This window comes from Mastigoproctus giganteus, chromosome 10, assembly GCF_048544385.1.
Source record: "Mastigoproctus giganteus isolate SK-2022 chromosome 10, ASM4854438v1, whole genome shotgun sequence".
NCBI lineage: Eukaryota > Metazoa > Arthropoda > Arachnida > Uropygi > Thelyphonidae > Mastigoproctus > Mastigoproctus giganteus.
Window position 1 is genome coordinate 184,093,583 of NC_143584.1, and position 27,873 is coordinate 184,121,455.

The following is a 27,873-nucleotide window of genomic DNA, read 5'->3' on the forward strand; positions in this document are numbered from 1 at the left end:
TATCGTCACCGCGCAGATAAGGTCAGAGCATATCCGAAACGGCACGGCTGGTGGGATGCTCACTGTCAGCCGTGGTCAGTACCTAACCAAAGTGGTCCGAGGAGGGAAAACCCACGAACCTCCGGCGTGGTGTTGGACGACCACGGCTCATCGAGGTCAGCGAAGGCTCTCCCGGATGGTACGTGGCAACAGAAGGGCGACTGTGGCGAAACTCCCCCTTTTTTTTTTTTTATTAATTATTATTATTTAGTTATTTATTTTATTTTATTTTATTTTTTTTTGTTTTTATCATTGTTTTTTTTTTTTTTTTTGGCTGGTGCAGCATAAGCCATAGGCTTTCTTGCACCATGCGGCCGTTACTAATACTAATACTAACTCGTCCGTAATTGGAATGCTGGTGACGGGAGTAATGTGCCACAACACACAGTACACCCAACCCTGTTGAAAATGGGGCTACGTAGCCGCAGGCCGCTCCGAGTGCCCATGCTAACCACGGGTCCCCGGCGACAGCGCCTACAATGGGCATGCGAGCATCGAAACTGGACTTTAAATGATTGGAAGAAGGTTGTGTGGTCTGCTGAATCACGTTTCCTGTTGCACCATGTGGACGGCCGTGTACTTGTGCCTCGTTTACCTGGGGAAGTTATGGCGCCTGGATGCACCGTGGGACGAAAACAAGCCGGTGGCGGTGGTATCATGCTTTGGGCGATGTTCTGCTGGGATACCGTGCGTCCAGTCATCTATGTACCGGGCCCTCTGACGTTTACTACCTCCGGCGAACCTCTTCAAAACAATAAGATCATACCTGTAACAAAAGAAGCTCAGTGTTCTTGCACCCTATGGAAGATTGATCAGTCCTATCTGCAGGGGCTGCCCCAAGAGCTCAGTTCCTGGACCGTTCCTGTGGAATATGGTCCTTGACGAATTCCTCGTCCTTGATCTTGGGGATGTTTGCTGCCAGGCCTTTGCTGACGACCTTATTTTGACGGTTGCCGCGGACAGCAGAGCCCAGTTGGAAAGCCAGGCAAACCAGGCTCTGACGATCCTAAAAGCTTGGGCCGAAACCCATCATCTGAAAATATCATCGGACAAAACCTCCTCAATCTTGCTTAGGGGATCCCTGGACCCCAGGCGGCTCCCACAAATAAAAATAGAAAACAGAACTGTCAGGTTGAGAAACCAACTGAAATACCTGGGAGTTATTCTGGATTCAAACCTTACCTTCAAACACCACTTGAACTATATTAGAGCCAAAATCAGGAAGTACACCGCACTGGTGTCTAGAATAACGAGACTGGATTGGGGGCTTAACAAGCGCATCCTGTCTCTATACTACAAAACGACATTCCTACCAGCAATAGCCTATGTCTCTCCGATTTGGTTTTGTAAAACTACAATGGCTGTCAACCGGCTAACCTTGGACGTCACCCAAAGGACAATACTACTCACCATCACCCGTGCCTGCCGTACCACCAGTACAAACGCTGGTCCTGGCAGGGGCCCTCCCAATGGATCTGGAAATCACCCGCTGTGGCATTTCCTACCACACTGCCAAAGGACTACCCTGCACCTTCATGAACTTTACAGTGGCCTTAACAGCTAACCCCAAAGCGAAAAAAAACAGACTCCAACAACATCTGCAGCAGGCATGGCAAGACCGTTGGTCGACAACAACTAAGGGAAAAATCACAAAAAAGTTCCTACCCAACATTGACAGGGTGTACCCTGAGCCCCCAACCTGGTTCAAACCCGGCCTCTACACGACCTACCTGCTAATGGGTCACGGAGCATTCAATGCGAAACTGAATTCCTTTACGATCCTGGACAACCCACACTGCATTTTTGGAGAGGCTGAAACATGGACTCACATCATGCATGACTGTACACACTACGAAAACCTCCGTTGCAGACTAATAACGGAAATCACTTACCTGCCGAGGAACCAAGAGATGCATCTACTGGACTCACTGGAGGAATATAAGGCCCTGACCAAATATGCGCAAGAACCGTTCACCAGACGCAGAAACCTAAAAGCAATCCATAGGGAACACTAACTAGAACCTTCTGAGCCAACACCTAGGCTTTTGACAGCGACAAAACTAAACGACAAAGCCACATCGAGCACATACCTGCACCTCAAAGAACAAACCTGGACGAGTCGACAACCCATGCTAAATGACAGACTCAACCTTGCACTTTGGACGATCTTGATTGGCTGGCGATCATGACGGCTGGCGATCTGGATTGGGCACCTTGCCCGGCCCACTTTCTTTCCTTATCCTGGTAAGGGGGAGGGGATGGGACGGCCTCCCATCTCTCCCCTCCCCGCTGCCCCCTATTTTCCTTCTGATATGCCCCCCCCCCCAAGTTTCCCCCCGGGTATGTCAGTGGGGAATGGGCATGCCCCACTGACATAACCGGGGTCTTCTTCTCTATTGACTTCATATTTCTGTCTTTTCTTCCACCCTTCAGTCTCTCTCTCCCCACAACTTCGAAACATCACAGCGTATGCCCCACACAATCAAAATTTAAATTCAAAATTAAACTGCTTAGCCGTACATCACTTTTTGGACTCCTATTCTCATTAATGTCTTACCGAAACATCTTTCACAGCGTTTTCAGCCCTACGCTTCCAAATTTAACTACATCACAATTTCTTGCCCGACCCATTTAGGCATATAGAAAATATCATTTCAGCGTATAGGCCCTCGCAAGCTTCTAAATTATGCTAATAAACGCTAATGACAAACCGCGAGCACTTTTTTTTTTAGGTCCTAGTCACTGAAATCCCAGGAAAGTAGGTGACAGAACCCGCAAGAGTACTATATATTACAGGTAACACCCGGCCGGCCTCCCCGTGGCACGGTATGGTAACTTTGGGTCCCATTAGGGGCCTGGCGGCTAACAGGCCGGATGAAAAAGTGCACAACATATACCTTTAAATCCCTGGCTTGTCCGATACGGTGTACATACGCGAAGACGGGAGAAATCCCAGGAGCCGTTAGACCCAAATATACCTATACCTATACCTAACTAAACATCACTGCTGACCAGGTACACCCTTTCATGGCAACGGTCTTCGCCTCTGGCGATGCCGTCTTTCAGCAGGATAATGCACCATGCCACACCGCCCGGATTGTTCGAGACTGGTTCGCGGAACATGAGGAAGACTTCCAAGTGGTGCCCTGGTCTCCAAATTCCCCAGACATCAATCCCATCGATCATCTGTGGTTTGTGTTGGAACAGCAACTCCGATCTGCGGCGTCTCAACCACGGACCTTACAGGAGTTAAAGGATCTGCTGGTTACGTGTTGGTACCAGATACCACAAGAAACATTTAGAAATCTTGAAGCGTCCATGCCTCGCCAGGTACGAGCTGTTTTGGCTACACGTGGAGGACCAACATCATATTAGGTAGGTGGTCATAATGTTTTGGCTCATCGGTGTATATGGTCCTTTTCAAATCTACTGGATTTGTTATTTATTTTTTTTTTTTTTTGAAAAAATCGAAAGTGTTCTGTTGAGTAAACGTCGTTTCATAACGTTGTAATTCGTTTCTCTTAGAACGAAGAAATATTATTCGAATCTCTCGTCAGAATTAGCATACTTAATCAGTAACGAGGCAACTTCTGACTTCGTGTAATTTAGCTTTTTCCTCATTGACAGGTTTCCCCCTTGAAATGCTGTTGTATAATCTTCCTTTAAAATTGAAATTCATATCTTATTCCTACATCCCTTTTACCACTACTCTGCGGCAAATTTTGACGCCTCTTATCTTTGATTCGATCTAAATAAATATGAATATCAACAATTAATTGATTTTTCTATGCATATAATAGTGATTTCTCCTTTAGTGCATTCTAACTGGCATAAGTTATAATTGTATTGTAGCTCAGGTATAAATTGCACATTTTATATTATAATATTTAATATTGGCCAATGTCCTTTCTGTTCTTGCGAGAATCGCAATAAAATCCTAAATACTCTTCAACAGCTCCCTTGTAAACGTTTACAGCTGACTCTCTCATCTACGGGTTGTATGAGGGTTGTCGTACTGGGAGATAAGAAAACGGATTTGATAATGTCATAGTCGTTTGATAAAATTTGATCAGTTGGATATGCAGTGGAATTATCTAACAATAAAAATGTTTTAATTGCATTTAGTTTCTCCTTTTGAATGATTTCCCTTCGTTTACAAAGTGATTGTGAAACCATTCTGAAAAAAAAAAAAAAAAAATCGTATGATTAAATTCTTGTTTAGGAAATATCTCCGTTCTGCATAAATAAAATCCGTACATAAGAAATAAGGCAGCCTAAATTACAGCAGGTCCGAATTAGTGAGATTTTACTGTAATTCTTAATGATGTCATTATCATCAGAGAAACCGGAATAGTTATTAAATACAGTACATAGGTACATTCTTCTGTGTACAGTTAACAAGCATTATCAACTTAATCACTCTTTAATGAATTTGATGTTCAAACTACATGCATTCCTAAAATAACTGGCTGTTAGCAGTTTCCATGATTCTGATATATAATCAGCTGCATCTTTACTAAAACATTTTGTTCAAACTATTATGTACAAACATCTTCTTTATCATCAATCGGGAGCGATACTTGTTTTTTCATCCTCGGAAAACGTTAGTATTGATTTACATTTGGAAGCGGTGGCAATTTTGCAAAGGGTGCGGCGGCTGTTTTGTTGTCGTCTTCTGGGAGACAGGCGCCTTATGGGATATTGACCATGTTACTGCACTAACGCTTCCGGCAAAGGAAGGCTGCACAAGCTGCAGAAGATAAAACCTTGTGGCAATATGAAAATGACTGCGGAAAGTGCTGTTAAGAAATTTAAAGGAGCCGGCCTGCAGAAATCTTACAGAATAACGTTCAAGATCATATCACCAACTCTCAAGGAGTAGCGTTCTACTCTGGACACAAGCTAACGGGAAGAAATGGATTTCTGTCAGAAAAGCTAACAATATATTTATATGCCCTGTCGGAATGGAATTCCGTAGAAGATACCACGGAGCCAACATTACTGACCAGCAAGCAAGGACTATCTACGTTGTTACATTGGAGTTTCTTCTTTCTAACATCCTCATAACCAGATACTTCCACATTCCTAATGTCACGAATGCCATTTATTAATATGTATCCAATTTTAAATTTCCAGTGTGCTGGGAACTTCTCCAGATACTCTTATTCTAAAATACCTAAAATTCTAACGTGCTATTTCATTGAGAAATATATGAAACTATTTCCTAGAGCGTTTTGAAGAAGCACGCTGGACGGAGAAAAAAGTTAGCGAATGCTTCTTAAGTATGCTTCAAACTTGATGTGAGTGGTATAATAAAATCTTTCTGTTTGGCTCTTTCCCAAAACGTAAACATTCATAAGAACGCCAGTCAAACATGGATACTTTATATACTCAACATCGCTGATTTCGTTGTTTTCTGATATTTTATATGAAATTTTAACATCAGTATCTAAGTACAACTACTTGCCAAAGATTCTTCAACGAAGTAAATTTATTTACTCTACATGCCAGCACGCCAAAGGAAACACCTCCCACCCACTCTTTCTCCTGACAGAACTGTTAAAAATCAGGTTGGTCGTTGCTAGAACAGTGACTCTAAAAATGTTCCTCGTGACGATTATCGCAAACTAACATTAAAAAATAATTTAAAAACAGTGAACGTAATTTTTGGAATATAATTCCAGAAATTACGTTCTTGCGGTTGGTAGAAGAAGGTTGTTGTGGTTGTTGTTGTTGTTGTTGTTGTAGGGTTTTAGGAGCATTAGCGACTAAGGCCATATTTCTCCATGTATATTGTCTGTAAATTGCGTGTGTTTTCTGAGGTCGATTTTCTGTTTGCTCGACGAAAAAAACTTGAGTTTCCGGGAGAAAAAACCATAATACCCTCGCCTGAGACCGACTAACTCAGCCACGTTGTGAAAAGGCCCATAAAAATTCTTTCCGTCAGTTACGAGACTTGAACTCGGGTAGAAGAAGGACGGGGGATCGAAAGAGAAGATAAATTAGGGATGGAGGGTATCGCGGGACAGAATATATTCGAGAATGTATTAGAGTTTCTTGCAATTTCATAAAACGTTCGAACGGTTCGGATTCTTTAATTTGGGCTATTTTCTCCACAAGAAATGGAATTCTGAGTTAATCTATTGTTAATGGTGTAAGCATAACACTTAGCAAATGTCTCAATAAAGATCGCTTTTGGGGAAAAATATTTTTAAAAGTTATAACACCGTTTATAAGACACAACCGCAACAGTAACTCACTCATCATATAAAACCAATATACAATAGTGATCTCTGTAGTTATTAATGTTTGTTTACAAAAAAAGCAAACAGTATAGCTCAAGTTACTTAAAATCGATTATTGATTGTATTACTGTTATTGTTGTACAGTTTTAGACGCAGCAGCAACTTAAGCCATACTGCGCCGTATATTATACGCCTGTAAATTTCCTGTGTTCTGTGGCCGATTTGCCGTTTGCTGGACGAAAAACCGGAGGTTCTAGAAGAAAAAAAAAAAAAAAAAAAACATGCGCCCTAGTTGGAGACAAATTCAGCCACGTTGTGAAAAGGACCTATAACAATTCGTCGCGTTTGATGGAATTCGAACTCACATCTTCAGATCTTATCCACGCGGTGTCGTGAAGACGGTGATTATTCCAACTATGCTACCAGCTAGATCCATCGGATCACTAAAGGAAAACAGTTGGACTCCAGAGCAATGCACATAAGCAGTGACCGCATAAAACGCGAAGCCCTGGGTAAGAATGAATTAGCGAGACCTCCTACTCATACCTTCGGATGAGTAGAAGGTCTTGCTAATTCATCCTTACCCAAGGCCTCGAGAATTACATTTAAGAAATTTTAAGCGATTTAAAAATTTTGCTTACCTTAAAAGTATCTTTCATTGCTTTTCCAGGAACTGAACTATTGAACTATCTCATTCACTATTGAACTAATGTGTTCGTTAGTGATGAAAGCCTATACAGTTCACTTACGAACGGACATTCTGCAGTTTTCCTGAGCTGCAGTTTAATTACACAGTCGAAAGGTTTATAGTTGATCTCTGTCAGCTGTTCGTTTAATTGAAATATTTTTCAACAAAACTTACTTCATTTCATCAGAAATTTCGGAAGTCTTCGGTTAATTCACGACCTTCCTTTTTCTCTGACCTAATTCGAATTTCCTTCTTACATCATATTCCCAGATAATCGCCCTTAAACTAGCTTAATTTTGCATGTTTCCTAAAACTTCACTGTTTGGACTCAAGTCGGCTAAATATGTTGCCCTTGTGGCTAACATGATGGCTATGGACTATTGTGGAAAAAGGCTTGGGTATAAATCCCGTCGAGACAGGGGGAATTTTTATTAGACTTTTATTTCAACACCGTGGTTGGATTTTCAGTCTCGGACAAGATTTACAAGGTTTTTGTATCCCGAAAGTAGTTTTTCAACCAGCAAATAAGCAAACCAACAACAAAATATCCAAATACAAAGTCAGTATACTGACGCTTCACGGCCATAGCTACCTTAGACCTTAACACACACAGAACAACAGTAAAAAAGTTAAATTTTATTCTCAAATGCAATGAGTTTATTGCATTTGTGGCTACGCCTGATATCAACACAATGGTCACCTTCCCACAGAGTAAAAGATACGCTCCAAACTCATTAGTTGCACACTGCATGTTACACTTGATCACCATATAGCATATCTTCCTACCATATCTACTAACAGTTCTTCAACACTATGGAAATTAATAGTGAGCTGCTATGCGAACACAAATCCTACAGAACGAGTATATATTCGAAGCGTATACTCCATTGCAGCTGTAAATAGATGGAAATCTTCGTCACACATTCTTCATTTTTTTCTTTACTACTTTATACACTGAGTTTGCATATTAATTATATTTTCCCAAATTGTTTAATGTACGAACAAAGGCGACAATGTGAAATCACTCTTATCACAAGCTCATATGTGGACCTTTGATTGTATACCTGAGCTCCGTTTATATTGGCTGTTTATAATATTGTATACAATGAACAGCAGCTTTATTAGGTACACATATCCTTTTCATGAATTTGGGCGCTCGTTCAATAACGGCATCCGATGTTCGTATCATGCGATATAAAGCAGGTGGGCAAGTACGTAGGCATAATGTTCCTAAAGAATCTGAACCGTTCAAACATTTTATGAAATTGCGAGAACATCTAGTACATTCTCAAATCTCTTTCGTTCCGTGAGCCGCTCCACCCCCAATTTCTCTTATCTTTCGATCCACTTCTGTCTTCTACTAATGTTAAGAAGAGTAATTTCTAGCATACTATTATGTTTACTGTTTAAATTATTTTTTAATGTTAGTTTGCGATAATTGTCACAAGGACCATTTTTAGAATCACTGTTCTAGCAATGAGTAACCTGATTTTTAACACTTCTGTTAGGAGAAACAGTGGGTGGGAAGTGTTTCCTTTGGCCCATTGGAGGCTAATAAGTTGACATACGTGTGCAATTCAATAAGAAAATTGGCAAGACGAAAGATTTCAGATAGAGGATGCGCCGTCACAAGTGATCAGCTGCCAGTAACTGGGCATGAAAGACCATCTCAAAAGGCAGAAACTGATCCGACATGTGAAGACATCTGAGGTGCGAGTACATATCCTGCTCATCATTGAAACCTCCCTACCTAAAAGGAGCGCATTCTTTGAGCTCAAAGTAAGTGGAGCGACAGCTATCAATGTAGACAAGAATAGTTAAATTTGTGTATATTCAGGAGTATTTACTTTGGAAAATGCGATGCATTTCAATATGAAGTATGACTTCCATGAATGTCTTCTGAGCCATGCTTCTTGCACTTGCATTGCTAGTTGAACAACAGCGGTTGGGAGCTGAGAGGCGAAGGTTAATGAACGTCCCATTATGTCCAAATGTGTTCGATGGGCCACAGATCTGTGGTCGGGTTATGGCAGTCGTATATATGCGGAAGTCATCCCTAGAAAATAGTTTGGGTCTGAGCATAGAAAGGGCAGCTCTTAGAATGGTTTCAATACACTGTCTTGCTGTCAATGTTCAATAATGACACTACCCTACATTTTGAAAAACATTCACAGATATTTTCACAGAAAAGGGTATTTCTGAATTATTTCCTAATTCCTATTTCAAAATGACTTCCTTTTGTTTCCGTCGCATCAAGTTTTTTCAAAAATCTAGAAATAAAATTTGATTTTTCACAAATTTTATTAATTTTGGGAGAATTTGTACACTGAAATTATAACAAAATGCTACTTTTTCCAGACTTTTATATTGAAATACATGTTTAAAACAACTATTAAAAAGGGCAGTGTGGTAAAAGGTCCACTAAACTCACATTTCATTTTAAAAAATGATATACGATAGGTCAAATTTTCCCTTTTTTTTTTTTTTCGTGAAGATCCTTTTACTTTACCGTCCCTCTGCAGCATCCAGCAATAGTCAGCCATCATGTTAACATTCCACCTTCCCTGATACCTCATCTCCATGCCTTTAATGTCCAGGTGAAACCTCTCACCCTGTTCTTCACTAGAACTTCCTAGATTCTCTTGGAAATAGTCGATGTAGGGGTGTAAGAATATACCTTGACACTGATGTTGCAGCCAAACTTCTTGAAGTTTTCCAACATGTTTTCAGCTACATTATTGTAGTCTGGATCCTTGATATTCCTTAAGAAGTTCTGAAGAACAGACATGAAGCTAACCCATGCCTATTGTTCTCTTTTATTCGTAGTTCCCTCAAAATCTCGGTTCCTCATCAGTTTGAAAATTTAAGGTCCAACAGAAATACTTTGTTTTAGCTTCTCTTGAGTGACGATGGGAATTTCGTACAAAGGTAACTTAAGCAGGGACCTTTCTAAGGTAAAGGTCACAAAAAGTTTTCACAAACTGTTTGATCAAACCCAGTTTTATGTGCAAGGGTGGAAGGACGGTTTTTGGGTCTACCAGTGGTTTATGAATATGTTCTTTGATCCAGGAAACAAATTGTCCATCTTTGGCATCCCTCTTGACATCCCAGTGCTTACTGCTTGCCCGACTGTACACAAAATGCAAGGCATTTTTGTGTGGCAAATTTCTGTCCAAGTAACATGTCTATCACTTTACAGTCAGCGCAGATTAACCAACCATGTTATTCATACTTAATATTTGTCAACAACCTCTTCAAGTTCTCATGTTTCTTTCAAATGCACAGAATGAGCTACTGGAATTGACCCATATTTATTTCCGTTGAGGAGTAATACGCCTTTGAGACTCCTCTTAGATGAGTCAACAAGAAGTCTCCTATGTATGATTAGAATTAATTCCTAAACAGTTCATTAAGTCATTTATATTACTGCAAAAAAACCATAGAATCGTCCTCAGAAAAGTAGGAAAACTAGTTCTCGTTCTTTGTGTCTGTACCATTAGAAACACGTCCCATGTGATAGAAGATTTTTTTACTTAAGCGTAGAATCAAGGAGTTCTGCAGATTCCTTTGATAAATTTAAATCTCTTAGCAGATCGAGTTCATGCTTTGAAAACAGTTCAGGGCTGGACTCAATGTTTCCACGTGTAGACTTCAGTTTCATCTTCAGCAGCTTCACTTTCAGCACTCTCTGTTGCTACACTCTTCTCAGGCTTAAAATCTCTCTACCTCATTCTGTCAAATTCCTCTGTTGTCTCTACCGTTCTCCCAACTCCACTAATAACTTGGAGCCTCTTTGACTTCCTCTCTTTGCAACTTTACTTTCTCCAGTCCAACTTTCCTAACAGTGAGGTGATTTTAATGTTCATAACTCCAGTTGGCTTCCGTTTTCTAGTCACACCGACCCAGCTCGTCGGAATGCTGAGGCTTTTGAAATTACTAATGACCTTGCACAGATTGTTCAAATACCTACAAGAATACCAGACAATCCTAACCATACATCAACACGCTTGATATTTTTCTCACAAACAACCCTTCTAAATACACGGTCGAAGTGAGTGGGCCTTTTAGGCACCTCAGATCACAACTTGGTGATTGTCTCTTCCTCAATGGAGCCTTTATCTCATGGCTATTCCCAACCTCGTGTTGTTTGGCATTACAAGAATGCAAAATGGGATGACCTGCAAAATTTTATTTTCCTTGGTCGGATTACTGTTTCAAAACTTCTGATGTCAACATTTGCTCAGATCGTGTCGGTGAAATCATTCTTGTAGGAATGGAATCCTTTATTCCACACTCCACTTTAAAATCTCGTCCTTTATCTAAACGTTGGTTTTTCAATAAATGTGATAAGGCTGTTCAAGAGAATGTTGCATATCATAATTGGCTTGTTTCTAATTCTTGTTTATAATTCTAAAAGCTCGCAACTATTGTAAAGCAGTTATTAATCAGTCCAAACTAGATTTTGAAAAGGCTATTTATGTCTACCTGAAAAGTCCGCAAAGACATTACCAGGTGAGCAAAGAAAATGAAAAACGTTTTGTCGAGTTTCACATGGTTATTTATGAATCTCCATTTTATCCAAGTGTGCTGAAAATATATCCCATGGGATTGCTGAATAGTGACATTAACATGCTCCGTTGACGTGACCTGCTGTATTTCGTCATGTTAGTTATTTTATAATTTTTGAATTACCTAATATTGTTTTTTAACAAAAGTAACAAAGTTCAACAAATATAGTTTTCAGTTTAGGCTAACCCTTACCAGCCCTTTTGGAGGACATGACAACGAGATGTATAGTAAAAATCGTAGTCTCGATTCGTAATAAAGTATTTCATGCCAGTAAGCAATTTCCTAAATCTAATTACAGTTATAGCATTTCTTAAGTTGTGATGTGATTCTTAATATTGCTTTTCAGTTCGCTTTTTTATAATGTGATTAATTACCCACATCAACAATCATGATCTATTATGCATAACTATAAATCAACCAGTAAAGAGAAATAAAAAAACAGAGGAAAGTAAAAGTGGAGGAATAAGTGAAATAACAAATTTAGAAGACTTTCTACAAAATAGAAAAAGCAATGCGAGGGCAAAAACTTCACCAACAAAAGTTGAACAGCAAACTGTCAAAATGATAAATGAAACGTCATCTAATTTAATAAGCAAAACATAGCGTAAAGCAGAAAGGGGATAAAAATTAAATGGAAGAGGACAAAACTTTCAGGAAGGAGATTAAAAGTGAAGCATTCGATAAACTTGGCTGGAAGAGGCGTAGTCTGAGAAAAAAAATTATCTTCGCATTCTGTAACTAACAGAGTGCTAGTATTATAAGAGGAAGTGATTATAAAATAACCTAAAAAAATCAAAATCAAATTTACTATCAAACTTAAAATAACTTGCAAATTTTGAGGGCTTAATCTCTCAAATTACTAGTTGTAAACAGTTATTTTTTTTAATTTTATGGAATAAATCATGCACTCGAGGTAACTGACGTTAGATTTGTTGTACAGGTCGAGGTCGCATCATCAGGTATACGACGGCTATTCATTAATTATTTCCAACGAACAATGTAATCATTTATCAATGATAACAATGACAAGGGTGCATATGTTAAGGTAATGAAACATTTATCGATGCAAGGATGCACTGCTGAAGTTGTGCTGTGGGAAAATCGGCATGTACATAATCTCCGCCATGGTCCATATTTTTGTAAAAGCTGTGAGAGAATTTTCACAGACATAACTGGTGTAAAGCCTCTCAGTAAAACACAACCTATTCAACTCATATTTTACACAAATGGCAACCACAAGTCATTTCAAATCAATCAATATTTCTAAAGGTAGAAACTTATATCTGTCTATCAATGATCAATTGCGAGATCCAAACTTGTAATAATTCCTTATAAATTTGCTTCTCCCCTGATCTTACAGAAGCATCATAGACTGCGCAGCCTTCAGTGCATGACTGAATCTCCAATAGCCCAGACTGTGATGGATCTGGTGGTTTAGGATGGAGAGGGGGTTCCTCTGAACGTGAAGAACATCATATATCGCAATAACCATCTTCAAGTTGTCCGATGCTGAAAGAGAGCCTCTCAAACTCAAAAGGGTGTCAGAAGGATTTTGATTAATTTTGATGCTAAGAAAGCGCCAGATCCTAATAGCATTTATCCACTCGTTCTCAAAACCTGTGCTCCTTAACTTACTACTGTTTTGTATCGCCTTTTTCCCTTTCTTATTCCAAAAGGTGTTTTCTCTTTTACTTGGAAATTTGCTCATATCCAGCCAGTTCCTAAAAAGGGTGACAAATTCCTCCCATCTAATTATTGTTCCATTGCACTTAATTCTACTCTTTCTAAAGCAAGAGAGAAATAATTAACCGCCAACTCTTAAATTACCTTGAAACCTTCCATCTGATCAACGATCGCCAGTATGGATTCCGTCAGTGTCGATCCACTGGTGATGTTCTAGCTTATGTTACCCATCTAGGGACAAATTAAATCGAAAAACTTTGATGAAACTCAAGCAGTTGCTCTTGACATTTCAAAGGCTTTTGATCGTGTGTGACTTAATAGCCTTCTATATAACCTTTTCCATCTGATGGTTGCCAATAGTTTTTTGTAATTGGGTATCCAGGTTTCTCTCTGATCGGTCGATGCGGAAGTAGATGGTTCTCTATCTTCTAACTTCTCTACTAATGCTGTGTTCCCCAAGGTTTAGTTCTTTCTCCCACTCTTTTCCTCATGTATATTAATAATCTTCTTCCATTGACAAGAAATTCTATCAATAGTTTTACTGGTGATAGCACATTGTATTCCACCTTCCAGTTTGAGAAAATTTTGCCTAAACAAACAGCTTCAACTTCTCGAATATCCACAAACAATTCCTTAAATGCTGAATTCCAGGTAATTCTCCAATGAGGCAAAGACAACTTAGTTGGTTTCAATCCTTCTAAAACTCAATCCTGTCTTATATCTCGCAAAAACGATTCTTCTGCTTCTATGCTTATCTTTGATGACACTGATATTCTGACAAGATCATATATCTCTATTAAGGATTATCCTGACTTCTAATCTCTCTCTCTCTTGGAATAAGCACATCACAACTATTGCTTCATCTGCATCTAAAAAACTGGGTTTTCTCTTTCGCTTTCGCCGTTACTTTTCTTCCAAACAGCTGTTCTCTCTGTACAAATCTCAAATTTTCCCCACCATGAAATATTGTTCTCACATCTGGGACCGTGCCCTCAAAACCTCTGTCGAGCTTCTAGATTCCATTCAGAAGAGGGCAGTTAAGTTAATTAATGACTCATCTCTAACAGTCTCTTCACTCTCTGTCTCATAGACGTTCTGTTTCTACTGCGTGCCTTTTCTCTAGATACTTCCATGGGCGTTGTTCTTCTGAATTGGCTTCTATAATTCCCGCTCTCTCTTCCAAAGCAGTCCGAACACGTGCCACCACCAGTGACATCCTTTTACTGTCCAACTTCAGACTCACTTAACAAACTTTTCTTCTTCCTCGTTTATTCATTCAACTTCAGTTTTCTAGAACAACCCTCTTTCATACGTATTTCTGAAAATTACAATATACAGAAATTCAAGTGTAATGTCAACATGTATCTTCTCTCATCTTACCAACCTTCAACCCATGCACGGTTCTAAGTACAGGGTTGTTAAAATTAAAGTATCTCTATGTAGAGGGCTCTGGAGCGAGTTCTAAGGGTCGTACTGAAGAGAAATTTGGACAACAGGTACAATAAAGAACGCGCTCGCCATTTATTGGGGGAAAAAAATTAGTTACAAAATTTGTCACTGTATGGCGTGTAACTCTCTTAGTTACGATTATGCAAATAACTTACGTTATTTGCTTAATCATAAGTTATTGCCACAGCTCCACTACTCAGCTCTACTGTACTGTATAAAAGCAAAGCAGTCTCTTCAAAATCAGTAGATGATTTTCTGCACTACAGCAACAATGCCAACAACTTTGCAGGAAAAGGCGCTATTCGTGAAGCTGTACTATCAGAACAGCAACAATGCAGCTGTGGCTATCAGAGAATTCCGGCGTCAGAAGCCCATAAGGCCCACGTGGACGTATGACTGTTTGTGCTGTCCGCAAAATGATTGCGAAATTTGAAGCGACAGGACATCTTGGTGTTCAACCAAGTAGAGGTCGAAAACGAGTGAACTCCTCTCGTGTTGAAGATGTGGCTATGGCTGTCGTGGATTTATCAAGTCAATCTCCATGTGGTAGCGCAAGTCTGCCAGCTGTTTCTCGTGAATAAGACATGCCGTATTCCACTGTAAGGCTAGTAATGCGTCAGGTGTTGCGGTACTGTCCTTACAAGATGCACATGCTACAGCAGCTAAAGCATGGTGAAACAGATATTCGTTTCATATACGCACTTCAGTTTCTGGCGCGAATGACAGTGGATATCACTTGGCCATGGAACATCCTTTGGAGTGATGAAGCCCACTTCTGCTTAAATGGACAAGTGAATACGCACAACTGTCGCATTTAGGCAACAGAAAACCCTCGAGTTATCCAAGAAGTCCCATTGCATTCTTCAAAAGTGACAGCGTGGTGTGGATTTACGACCACATTCATGATTGGGCCATATTTTTTGAACAGGTAACACCGACTGGACACCGCACCTGTTCCGTCACTGGACAGCAATATTATGAGATGATGGCAAATTTCGAAATACCAGAGCTGCAACAACGCGGGTGCCGTCAAGATACCATATTCATGCAAGATGGTGCGCCACACCACATCCACCGTTGTGTCCGAAGATTGCTAAGGCAACACTTTACAGAAGAACGGGTCATCAGCCGTTGTTTCCATGCATCTTGGCCACCCCGATCACCGGACCTCACCCATGTAACTTCTGGTTCTGGGGTTTTTTGAAGAACCAGGTGTATCGGGAAGGATATCAAACTCCGGCAGATTTGAAGGACAGCATAAGACGCCATGTGCTGGCTATTCCAGTTGACATGTTACGTTCTGCTGTAGAAAATGCTGTTCTTCGAATGGAAACTGTTATTGACCAAAATGGAGGACACATTGAACAATTGTAGCGCTCTTCATTTGTATTGCCACAGCGCCATATAGTGACAAATTTTGTAACTAATTTTTTTTCCAATAAATGGCGAGCGCATTCTTTATTGTACCTGTTGTCTAAATTTCTCTTCAGTACGACCCTTAGAACTCGCTCCAGAGCCCTATACATAGGAATACTTTAATTTTAACACCCCTGTACTATAAGTTCTAATACCTTGTTTGAGATTTTCATAAAAAAAAAAAAAAAAGAAATGGCAAACCCTGCAGACCATTTCCCGACATTCTCATTCCTGGTGGGCATACGAATGCAGAATATTGCGAGCTTTCATCCTAGTTACCAATATTCATCACATGTTGTGATGAATATTGGTACCTAGGACGAAAAGCCATATGGAACATTGGGCCCAGTGTCAAAATCTGGTGTTTTACTGCCGATTTTGACACTGGGCCCTGAACTTTAAAGAGTTCAGAGCTCATGGTCCTATCGTACTATGACGAGGTTAATGTTACTGTGAGTTCATTACCTGGGGTTTTATTCCTAGAGCTCAGACAAATTAGAGCCCCATTTCGTACTGCTTATACGGATAAGTTTTGACTATACAGACCAGACTTGCATTATTCATTATACAAATATATAGTTAATCAAAATAGCATGGATTAAAAACAACGAAAATAATGCAATAAAATGTTTAAAATATGATTCTTTAACAGCGCTGAAATCAAATAATGAAATCTTAAAAACACAACAGTTGTCAGCATCTATGTGGCAGTTGCAAAAAAACCCTCATCTGAATAGAACTGCTTCAGACCAATATCAATCGCTTGGCCTTCCTCAACTGACTCGAAGGTGCATCTTTATAGATGCACCTTCGAGCCAGTTGAGTTATGCTCGCAGTCTTTGCACATAAGTCAGAGAACGCCAATTATGCCAGGCTAAATAGATCTACAGTACCCTGACTGCAAAATCTTTTTTCACAGAAAATATTTCACGCCTGGAATACCAATGATCTTCACACTATATTTCTTGACCTGAAATATGCCTTTGATTCGGTCCAAATCGCATCACTTCTTGCCTTAATCAAATTCTACCACCTTACAGAGCCGCACATTATGCAAATTATTCATGCCTATAATCGCTGATTGCGACCACATCACTTCATTACCTTTTTTGGCTTGCCCAGTGGGATAGCCGCATCTTCAGTACTCAGAATTACGAGTCATCGTCGTTTAGATCAGCGTTCCCCAACTGGGGTCCGTAGACCAGTTCGAGGGTCCGCGAAACGTTCAGAAGAGGTATCAAGTATAGGGTTACCAGACGTCCTCGTTTCCGAGGAGATGTCCTAGTTTTTAAGGCGTCCTCGCGGATTTTACACTTGGATCCTAGTTTTTTGTAATTTAAAAAATTCATCTCATCACAAAATGAATTTTCATTAAATATTCTGTGAAATTTAATATTAATATAAATTAAATAAAAACAATACGTTAGTTGCATTAAGTGGACTGTATTATCTCAAAATTACACAAATCAAATTATGACTTCGCTACCAAGCGTCTCTCTCGAATTCAACGCCGCTCCGACGAGATCAGAAACCTCTGCCGTCTGCATTAATTAGCAATCAATGAAGGAACATTAAAATTAAAATGGAAACAAATACTGTGAATGGTATTTTGTTAGTTACTTATAATTTGAAAATGGGTTTTGAAACATTTTATAATTACTTACTTTGTAATCCACACTTAGTGAAAATGATTGGCAGTAACGATAAACATATATTGGAATTTTTAAGTAATAAATATAATTTTTAAAATGTTCTCGTTTCATCCTCGTTTTTAAAACTGAAAAAGTCCTAGTTTTTTTCCTATTTTGTCCTAGCCTTTGAATCTGAAATTGAAGCCATATGTGTTAAACTGTATTATATACAATATGGTTATTTTGATGCTAAAATAATTCGTTAAATATTATATGTTGTTTGCATTACCTCATTTCAATTTTTTATGCAGCTCTGATTTCTAGTTTTATTAATAAATAAATTTTCGTTTATTCTGTGGACGATCGAGGCCAGAGGTATTTACGTGTTCATTGTGACTGAATATATTTCGAATTATTAATGGCTTCAATTTCACGGCTCCACGAAAAATTTAAGAAATATCCAATGAGATAGCATACGAAAGAACAATGAATTGGGAGCAAGTCTGCATATTTTTTAATAAATGAAATACTAGTTTTGAAATACCACTAATGTTAAAAATAGAAATAAAACTGGAATATTTACCATCCTTCCGATAGTAGAGGATCTCCAGCTGCTTCTCAACGCAATTCGTAAGACTTTCTCGAATTTGCGCAACTGCCAAGGTGCTGGTGAGCGGCCCGTGAAGAAATTCACACAAGCACGAACGCTGCATGAGCTCTCCCCGGGTGTAGCCAACGATTTCACAAAAGCCATCGTTGCAAAAGATGATGGGATAATGATCCACTTTGGCATTGGCCACCAGATATCGCCTGTCTAAAGATATATTACATTAACTAAAGAAAAAGAAATGTATATTGTATAAAAACAACAGAAACATTAAACAGTTAAATTTTCTTGAGACATGGAACTAACAGACTTCGTTATCCTAAATGCTACACATTAATTGATTTAGCTTTTCTATTTCAAAATCATTTAAACAAAAGCTACACGGGCATTCATATGAATACGAACATAAACAAAAAATTAAGAGAATAACAAAATACGGACTACATAAGGAACCCTAATTATGGTACACATACAAGTAGAATCATTTACTAGATGCAAATATAAGGTAAAAAAATAACATTATAATAAGTAGTAAAGATTAACAAACAAGATTAACCTATTTATTGAATTTTTATCAATTTAATGAGCATCGAGTAATTCTTAACTGTTTTGAATATGAATATCTAATAATTTAAATAAAAGCGATATGCTCTAACGGGGTTAAATTGTGTGTGAGCGCCGAATATGTAGTTTTCATTTTCATTTATTTTCTTAATTATGGAAGGGGAGACTCGTACTAAAAATGCAGATATCTGCAAATTATGCAAAAAAGAAATCAATAAATTAAACAAAGGTGTATATATTAAATGTTAGAAATGAAAATGCCAAATCTGCCAGAGCTGCTCAGACCTTTCCCACTTAAGCCTGTAAAAGCTATCGAGCGCAGCCCGCGCGAAATTTGTAGCATACTGCTGCCTGGTTGGTTGGTTATTGGGAGTTTTATGGCGCATCAGCATCTAAAGCTATTAGATGCTGGTGCGCCAAGTCTAAGGTAATAAAATATAAAAATATAGGAAACATGTAAAAATATAAAATAACATGCATCTAGGCCTCGCATAACGCGAGTTCGATTAACGCGATATTCAGTTAACGCTATTTGAAAAATGATACGACTTTTCACTTTACACGATGCAAATTTCCAGTTAACGCGATCTTTTTTTTTTTTTTTTTATGCGATAGTTGAAAAAGATTTGAATCGCGCGTTAAGCTTACCGCGAGTCGTAGGGTCAATAAACAAACGTTTGCCTGCTGCCCACCTCGGTGTGTTCCATCAACCATCGGAAGAAGACGTGTTTGTCTCCTGCTAATAAAGTCAATGAAGACTTGCATTTAAAAATTCAAATTTTTAAATGAGCCAGATGAAAATGTTACCGCGAAGGAGATAACGGTAAAATAATTAGATGAAATCTTTCGTATCGCATAGAACCTCAAACAAAAGGTTTGATGTTCTCTGCGATATTTATTTCGCCAGGACCCAGAGAAGATTGTTGTCGGCTATCGGAAATTGATTGATGAAAAGAGAAAGTCAACACTGCTCAAATATTTCCGCAACAGTAATTTCTTCATTGTGTATTTTATGTCAGAGGTTCCCAAAGTTTCTCGGTTCACGGCGCCTTTAATGTCTCAGTAATTTTTTCAAGGCGCACCCAGACCAAAAGAAATACCTAACAGTTTCGTTTAATAGTTAGGTCCAAACAACTTAATAAGAAATGCTGAAACTGTGAACTACCTCGAACTAGTAGTTCGCGCGGTGTCCGAATGTCGAGTATCGCTGTGTTTCCCTCGAAAATTTAAAATATTCCGCTGCGCACAGTTTAAGAACCGCTGTTTTATGCAATAAACATTTAATTCCATAATTATTTTCATTATCTTTTACATTATATACAGTTAAAAAGTTATTTAAAAGGTATTTTTAAAATTATTTATGGACATTCCAGAAGGTCAAGGACCAATTATAATTTTTCCTATTGGTTATTATATTCGATTAACCCGTTTCCGTTTTGCGCGATGCGCTCGCGGGACGAATTAATCGCGTTAATCAAGGCCCGCCTGTATCTAGTTAATATATTATAAACAAATATATGACATAAAACATTTATAATATATTAAATACTAGGGAAATCTAAATAAATCTATATAAATTAATCAGTTGTAAAAACCTAAATACATCTGACATTATTGTCATCGTCCGATACTGATGCCGGAAAAAGCCAGCGAATGGTCAAGGGAGCCCTTCCCACTCAGCCTTGGGTTCTCCCCCTAAGTTGCTGCTCGACTCCCACTGAACACCGCCTTGCCCGCGGCAGCGTAGTAGAAGGCGACATGTAAGTGACAGCCAGGTGTAATCCGCCAAGTTTGATAAACACGTATATTTCAGCCAGCTTGGTAAAGAAAGCCATGTTGACATGCAGGCGGCGACGGGCACACCAACTGATTACACAGAAGAAGGAAACAAACAGCAAGAGTCAACCCCCACTCTAGATCCCGCTCTTCCTGAAGAAAGCATCCTAGAACAGATTCGTACAGGCCTCCGTGGTGAGATTGTCAATATATGGACAGAGAGAGAGACTATATTAATGAACACCCACGTGGAACAAGAAAAGGCCACAGCTAAACTGGAGGCCTTTCTCATGGATAGGGCAAACCAAATTACCACAGCGTGCCCCATCCTACGCAGACACGCTGAGGAAACCTGCCGATAAATCGGCAACCACTAGTAAATAAATGACAATGAGGAAAGAAACCTTACTCCAGCAACCAAATCTTGTCATACTAAAGCCTGCTACAGATGACGCCCCCAAGACAAGTGAGGGAATAAAAAACAACTGTGATCACCAAGTTAAACGATGATCTGAAAACCACAAAGAAATCCGTAAGACCTGAAACACCGGAGTAATTATTTTCTATAATTACTCCGGTGACACAGGAAGGGGTAGCCAAAATCCTCTGCAACACAAGAATTTAGTCTCTGGGCTGAAACTTTTTCTTGGCTGAAACTCCAAGAAAAAAAGGCCTGGCGATAATCATTTTTGATGTCAACAAAGAACTGACCTCGGATGAACTTAAAGAGGAGTTATACTATAGAAACTTACAGGAGGACCTTCCCGACGAGGAAATGGATTAACGAATAACCCCGAAACATAAAACAAGATCTAGGAATGGAAATGCCACCATCTGAGTGGTCAAGCTTGCCACATCAGTATGGCAAAAAATCAGTAACCAAAACAGAGTTTGCATTCAATGGGGAAGCCAAGGTTTTAAGGAGCATGTGGCTGTCCCCAAGTGTTTTAAGTGCTGCCGCTTCAGCCACACACACACACACACACCAGACTGAGCAACCTGCAGGCACTGTGCCGAAAATACAACACATGCCCCAATAAATCCGATGGGTATCTATAATTACCCGGGCCTGCTGCACGGACAGCACCATGCCTTGCTAGTGCTGGCCGGCGTGCTACCTCTAGATCTAGAAATAGTCAAATGTGGTTTGCTTTGCTGTATATGCTTTCCAAAGGTAAAGCCATCTCCTGTCTGGATTTTACCACCGACCCCTCAAATAACATCAAGGCCGAGAAGAGGCGCCTCACTGCATACTTGCAGCAGGTCTGGAGGCTAGATGGACACACTCTACAAAAGGAGAAGTCACCAGAAAATTCATTCCTACAAAGAAACAGTATACCCAAAATTTCCCACATGGTTCTCCCCTGGCCTATACGTCACCTTTTGTTAACTGGCCATGGATCTATCAGAGGAAAGCTCACTGCACTCGGGATCACCGAAAACCCACAATGCCTCTGTGGTTCCCTCGAAAGTTGGGACCACCTGATGTACGAGTGCGAAATATATGAAGATAAGATTTGAGATGCCTCCTCCTGACTAGGATACATTACCTTCCTAAAAAATAAAAACAGCACGTCCTCGAAAGAGAAGAAGACTGTCGACTTTACGAACTATGCACAGGATTTATTCGCACGACGGAAGACCCTACCATGGATATAGTCACTATCCGGATCATCATCAAAACCAAGAGAAGACAACCACCTATATTTTGGGAATCAATGCAGAAGCCTACCAGCAAATGAGACTACACCACCACCAAATCTGAGAAGATACAAAATAGGACAACCACAGCTGCATTCCTATTTATATCCCTACTGACTTACAGATAACCGGATAGGACTTTGACTACCAAACTAGACATCACCACTGAAATTGACATCACGGCCGGACCTGAGCGAGAAGAGTAAGAAGATTGTGCCAAATGGCGATCACGCTTGTGCTCACTTGCACGGAAACTTTTCTCCCACTCCTATCCCCTATTAATCGCCTGATGGATGTATTCCATTTTACCTGGGGGATGCCTTCGTCTTCATCCCCATACTTCTACCTGTTCCCCCTTTATTTATTTATTTTGTTTACATTGGTCTCTGTTAGGAAGCTTAAGCGACCCTGGCAGGGACTAGCCAGAGAATAATGGGCAGCCTGGCTACTCCTAGCAGAGTGTGCGGGCAACGTGGGGTATCGCCAGGGGCCCTACGGCCGTCTGCGCGGGTAGCACAGTGGTATCATCACCGTCCTCCCCACACCGGATGGAAAAGGCCCGGGTTCGAATCCCGTCGATGGCGCGAGGAACTTTAATGGGCATTTTTCACTCCGTGGCTGAGTTAGTCGGTCTCAGGCGTAGATAGCAAGGTTTTTTCCCAAGAAATTGGGGTTTTTCGTCCAACAAACAAACAAATCGACCATAAAACACACGCAATTAACAGACATAAGACGCAGCAAGGCAGATGAATTTAATTATTCGGATGGCCTAAATATAATAGTTTGGTTGTTTTGTTTTGTTTTGTTTTTTTGGCCCTGCGGCCAAATTCCAGGACACCCAACAGAACCCAACACAATACTACGTATTCAACACAGAACACCTTTCTGGCATTTACAGTAGTTCTGTATTTCTTCACAGTGTACATATGGCGCAGATGTGGGAAACCACAGGCGGCGCCTGACCCTAATACTATGCACACTATGCCAATGCGTCTGCCAGGATCTCCAAAAAATACTGGGGATTATCAAAGAAAACAATGTCCCTATACTACAAAACCATATTCTTGCCTATTATATCGTATGCAGCAAGTGTTTGGTACCAAAAAGTGTCAAAAGTAAAAGTTAAATAGAAACCTATCTCCACAAAAAAGATACGTTCTTCTGACAGTCAGTGATATTCCCAGAACAGTTTCAAACAACGCACTCGAAATACTTGGCGGTAGATTTATACATTATATATAATATATAAATTGACTTACTACCCGAAAAAAGGGTAGTAACTACCCGATAAATTGACTTACTACCCGGGGTTTGACTTACTACCCGAAAAAAGGACAGTCTAAGACATTTCTTGGAATTACAACTGACCCAAACAATGACTTCAAAAGTGAGAAGTGGATTTGGGAGGAACTTACTGGTGCCTGGCAAAAAAGGTGGAACGAAAGCGACTTTGGGCAAGTAACAAGAACGCACATCACGCAAATGGAATTCTCAACAACCACTGGAGTTATTTCATGTCTTAGCCCTTCTATGGCAACTTCTTATCTGCTAACAGGGCATGGGTCCCTCCGAGCTAAGTTATTTTAGCTTGGTCTGGCGTCTGACTCGTATTGCACATGCAGAGAAAATGAAACTTGGATTCACGTTCTTCTGAGCCGTCCATTGTACTCACAATCTAGAGCAAATTTAATGACTGCGATTCCAAACTTATTGGAGAACAATGTAAATATTCTAGTTGAAGACCGTGATAATTTTACTGCATTGCAAACCTGCTCAAGAACTGTTTTTTTTTTTTTTTGCGATGAGAACTGAGCTAAGGACTTCAGCTTATCCTGGAAACTGACTTCACAAGGATCAAATAGAAGAAACTGGCTATTTTTGAACTATAAATCACTATGACTTCTACAAGCTATATCTTCACTTCTAATATGATTTCCTTACCCAAAAAGATTGCTACAACAACAAAACAAAATTACTTAATAATTTTGTACGGCGCCCTCTAGCATTTAGTTCTTGAAATACTGGAACGTTAAAATAAAAATCAATCCTCTAAAAATCGTCTTCCTTTTTTTTATATCCAGCTGTTAACAATTGAACGTGCAAGAATTTCTGTTTGAGCATTATGGGGTGGACAACAATACATTGCTGCAGTAAGAAAATAATTCACAAACCTAAACTATTTCTTAAGAGATGGAACGCAATTCACAGAGCCTTGCTTTTGTACACATATTGGTAATATATTGGTAACTTTGTCTCCGTCAAGAAGCTCAGGAGACCCTGGCGGAGGCCAACCAGAGTATGATGGGCAGCCTGGCTCCCTCTCAGTGGTGTTGGCGGGCCCTGTACCAAAAAACCAGAGACACAACAACAAAACATAACACTACTCTGACAGAAACCAGACATTACACTTTTTCTGGCTTTTACAAAGGTTCTGTATTTCCTCACAAAGTACCATGGCGCAGGTGTAGGAAACCACCGGTGGCACCTTACACAAAACACTATGCCAATGCCCCTAAGTATAAACAGCATTCCAACGAGGTTACATTCCAATAGGTTAACAGAAGTTTAGAGGAAATCAACTGGGATCAAAAAGACAGGATGTCAAGAGAGGCTATAAGTAGATCTTATTTTAGAAAAAATACAGAAATAGACTTTATGAAGTGTTGTCAGTGCTAGAGATAAAGATATTAACGGTATCAAAAAATGTTTGTTGCAAGAGTAGTGGGGACTTTAATACAAATACGTTGTCAAAAATTCGTTATTTTCATCTCTAATTGTTTTTACCATATTAAAAAAAGAGAACTTTGAATTAAAAAAAAAAACTACGAGGGTTTAAAGTAAAGTTAGCAGCAATTACTTTCGTTCTATGAGAACTGTTTCACTCGTGTAGATGGAACAATCGAGCGGATCAGTAGGTTTAAAACAGAGGGATGAGGCGGCGGCTCATGTACAGGAAATTCCATTTGGCATTATAAAAAATACGACGAGGTTGAGAAAACCCATAAAAGAAAGAGATCAATATTGAAGTATGATCCGTTACAGAGAAGAAAGCATATATATGCAGTATAATTGTGTAAAGCTTATTTTTAAAGAAAAGAGCGAGGTTGAGAGATCAGTAGTCAGTAGGCCTGACGTAGCCGAGTGGTCAGTAGTGAGAGTGCATAGCACGCGTTCCTTGAGTGGACCAGGGTTCAAGCCCCTGACCACTAAATACGATAAATATTTGTATTGATGATTTATTGTAAACTCTACTGACTTGGTTGTCGTGCCGGAGTATAAACAGAAAAATTATTATTATCTTGATATTCTAGTAGGTAATCAAGATAATACTAACTAATCAAGATAAAAAAAAGTGGAAAGCTTATTTTTGAGGAAAAGAGCAAGATTGTGAGAGGAATACTTAATATGAAATTCAAAACGTTCAGTTATTTTGAAGAATTAGGTAGTATAGATGGCAAATCAGATAAAGGGATTTCAAGATAAAGAAGAAATAAGGAACCGGTTGTTGTTGCTATTGGGTTTTAGGATCAGCGACTAAGGTCATGTTTGCTCCGTGTAATATTGTCTGTAAATTTCGTGTGTTCTGAGGTCGATGTTCTGTTTTCTGGACGAAAAATCCAAGTTAAAGGGAGAAAAAACCATGCTACCCTCGCCTGAGACCGACTAACTCACCCATAAAAATTCCTCCCGTCATCGATGAGATTCGAACTCAGGTATTTTCCACCCGGTGTGGGTAGGACGGCGATCCTACCAACTGTGCTACCCACGAGGGCTAAGGAATCCAAATGGGGCAATTAGGACAAGGGTGACGAGTTGTTTCTCTAACTCGTACAATTCAGAAATTGTCTAGGAAAAAATTAAGTTTTAGTTCATTATGAATGGATTTTATTGATAACAAAACAAAGTACACGTAGTCACAAAATGAATTAGGAATCGCCCATTTCATTATCCCTTCAACACGTCACTGCTGATATTGTTTCCCCGTCTTTTCACTGACTACAAGCTATCATCTTTCCACTGGCTTTTCCCTACGCCCCCACCGGGTAGCACAGTTGATAGAATAACTGTCCACACCAAGTAAAAAAAAACCAGTTCGAATCGCGTCAATGACAAGAGAAATTTTTATGGGCCTTTTTTAAACGTGACTGAGTTAGTCGGTCTGAGGGGTAGCATTTTTTCCCCGGAAACTTGAATTTTTCGTCTAGCAAACAAACAAATCGATCATAGAATACAGGCAATTTAAAAACACAATACACTGACGCCTCATAGCTTTAGCTGCTTTGTTGTAACACATTACATTACTTTTCACTATCCACTGACAACGAAAAGACTACGCATGAGGCTACGTCGTGCGTAGTCAGTGAATAGCGTCGCTGATCTCTCACACCGTTAGGAAAAGACCCAGATTCAATACTTCTTATCATATAAAAATTGAGCAATAATTCTATAGCTTTTTACACACCACTGCGGAGGTAGTCGGTCTAGAGTGAGATTCGGATGTTTTTTTTCTTGGATTTTCATCCCTCAAAAGAGGTAAACTGATTACAGAACAGGCGCAATTTACAAATACAATAAAAAAATAATAATCTAATCTTCACGGCTTTAGTTACCGAAGCGAAAATACTAAACAAGCAACTGTCTTAGGCATTATTTTCGTCTCACTTTCACCATCATTTTCATCACGCTCAGTTTTGATCTGCTGTTTATCTAGATTGCTGTCTTATTTCTCTCACTTTCTCAGTCTTTAGGTTTGCTCTTCTCTCACTTTCTCAGTCTTTAGGTTTGCTCTTCCCTCACTTTCTCAGTCTTTAGGTTTGCTCTTCTCTCACTTTCTCAGTCTTTAGGTTTGCTCTTCTCTTATACGGTTTTATTATGAATCATCGTTAAGATTAATATATCAGCGCATGCTATAATAGTCTTTTCAAACAGTAGTTACCCGATGGTTCTTTTTCCCTTTATAGCTCTAAATTGAATAAATAATAGTAATAATAAAAAAGGGGCATGTTTTATCCTTCGTATTGGCTAATTGCTCGTTACCCTGTGGTCTTTACAAATTTATAAATTTCTGTTAACTTCCTAATTCATTTATATTATCTTCTATGTTTTTTCCCAACCAGCAGACTTTTTAATATTAGCATTAGTAGTGGCATATGATGCAAGAAAGCAAGCATCAGCCAAAAAAAACCCTTCCCATTTCACCCATCCATTAACTACAAATGTTTGTCTAGTTCTGTCCTGAATGTATTAAAGCTGTCAACTTCTACAACGAAAGATGTAAGTTTGTTCCAGAAATCAACCACCTGCTGGCTAAAGGCAAATTTCGGCACATCTGTTCTACAATAGTCTTTCCTCAATTTGAATTTATGTCCCTCAGGCGACTAATCTGGACAAGAGGAAGAATCCCATCAGCACTGAGCTTGCTCAAGCCATCCAAGGCCTTATACACTTAAATCAGATCACCTCGCAATCTAGATAACATATCTATATAACTTGCAATGCGTGATC

At 39.4% G+C, this 27,873-nt stretch overlaps 1 protein-coding gene across 1 annotated transcript in view; it reads right to left on the bottom strand.

Moving 5' to 3' along the window:
* LOC150079616 (voltage-gated inwardly rectifying potassium channel KCNH6-like) overlaps positions 1-27,873 on the bottom strand; it is a 597,553-nt gene that overhangs the window by 488,749 nt on the left and 80,931 nt on the right. Inside the window, exon 2 of the mRNA XM_090383538.1 lies at positions 18,304-18,534. Coding sequence (XP_090239664.1) covers positions 18,304-18,534 — 231 coding nt within the window. The remainder of the gene's footprint in view (positions 1-18,303; positions 18,535-27,873) is intronic.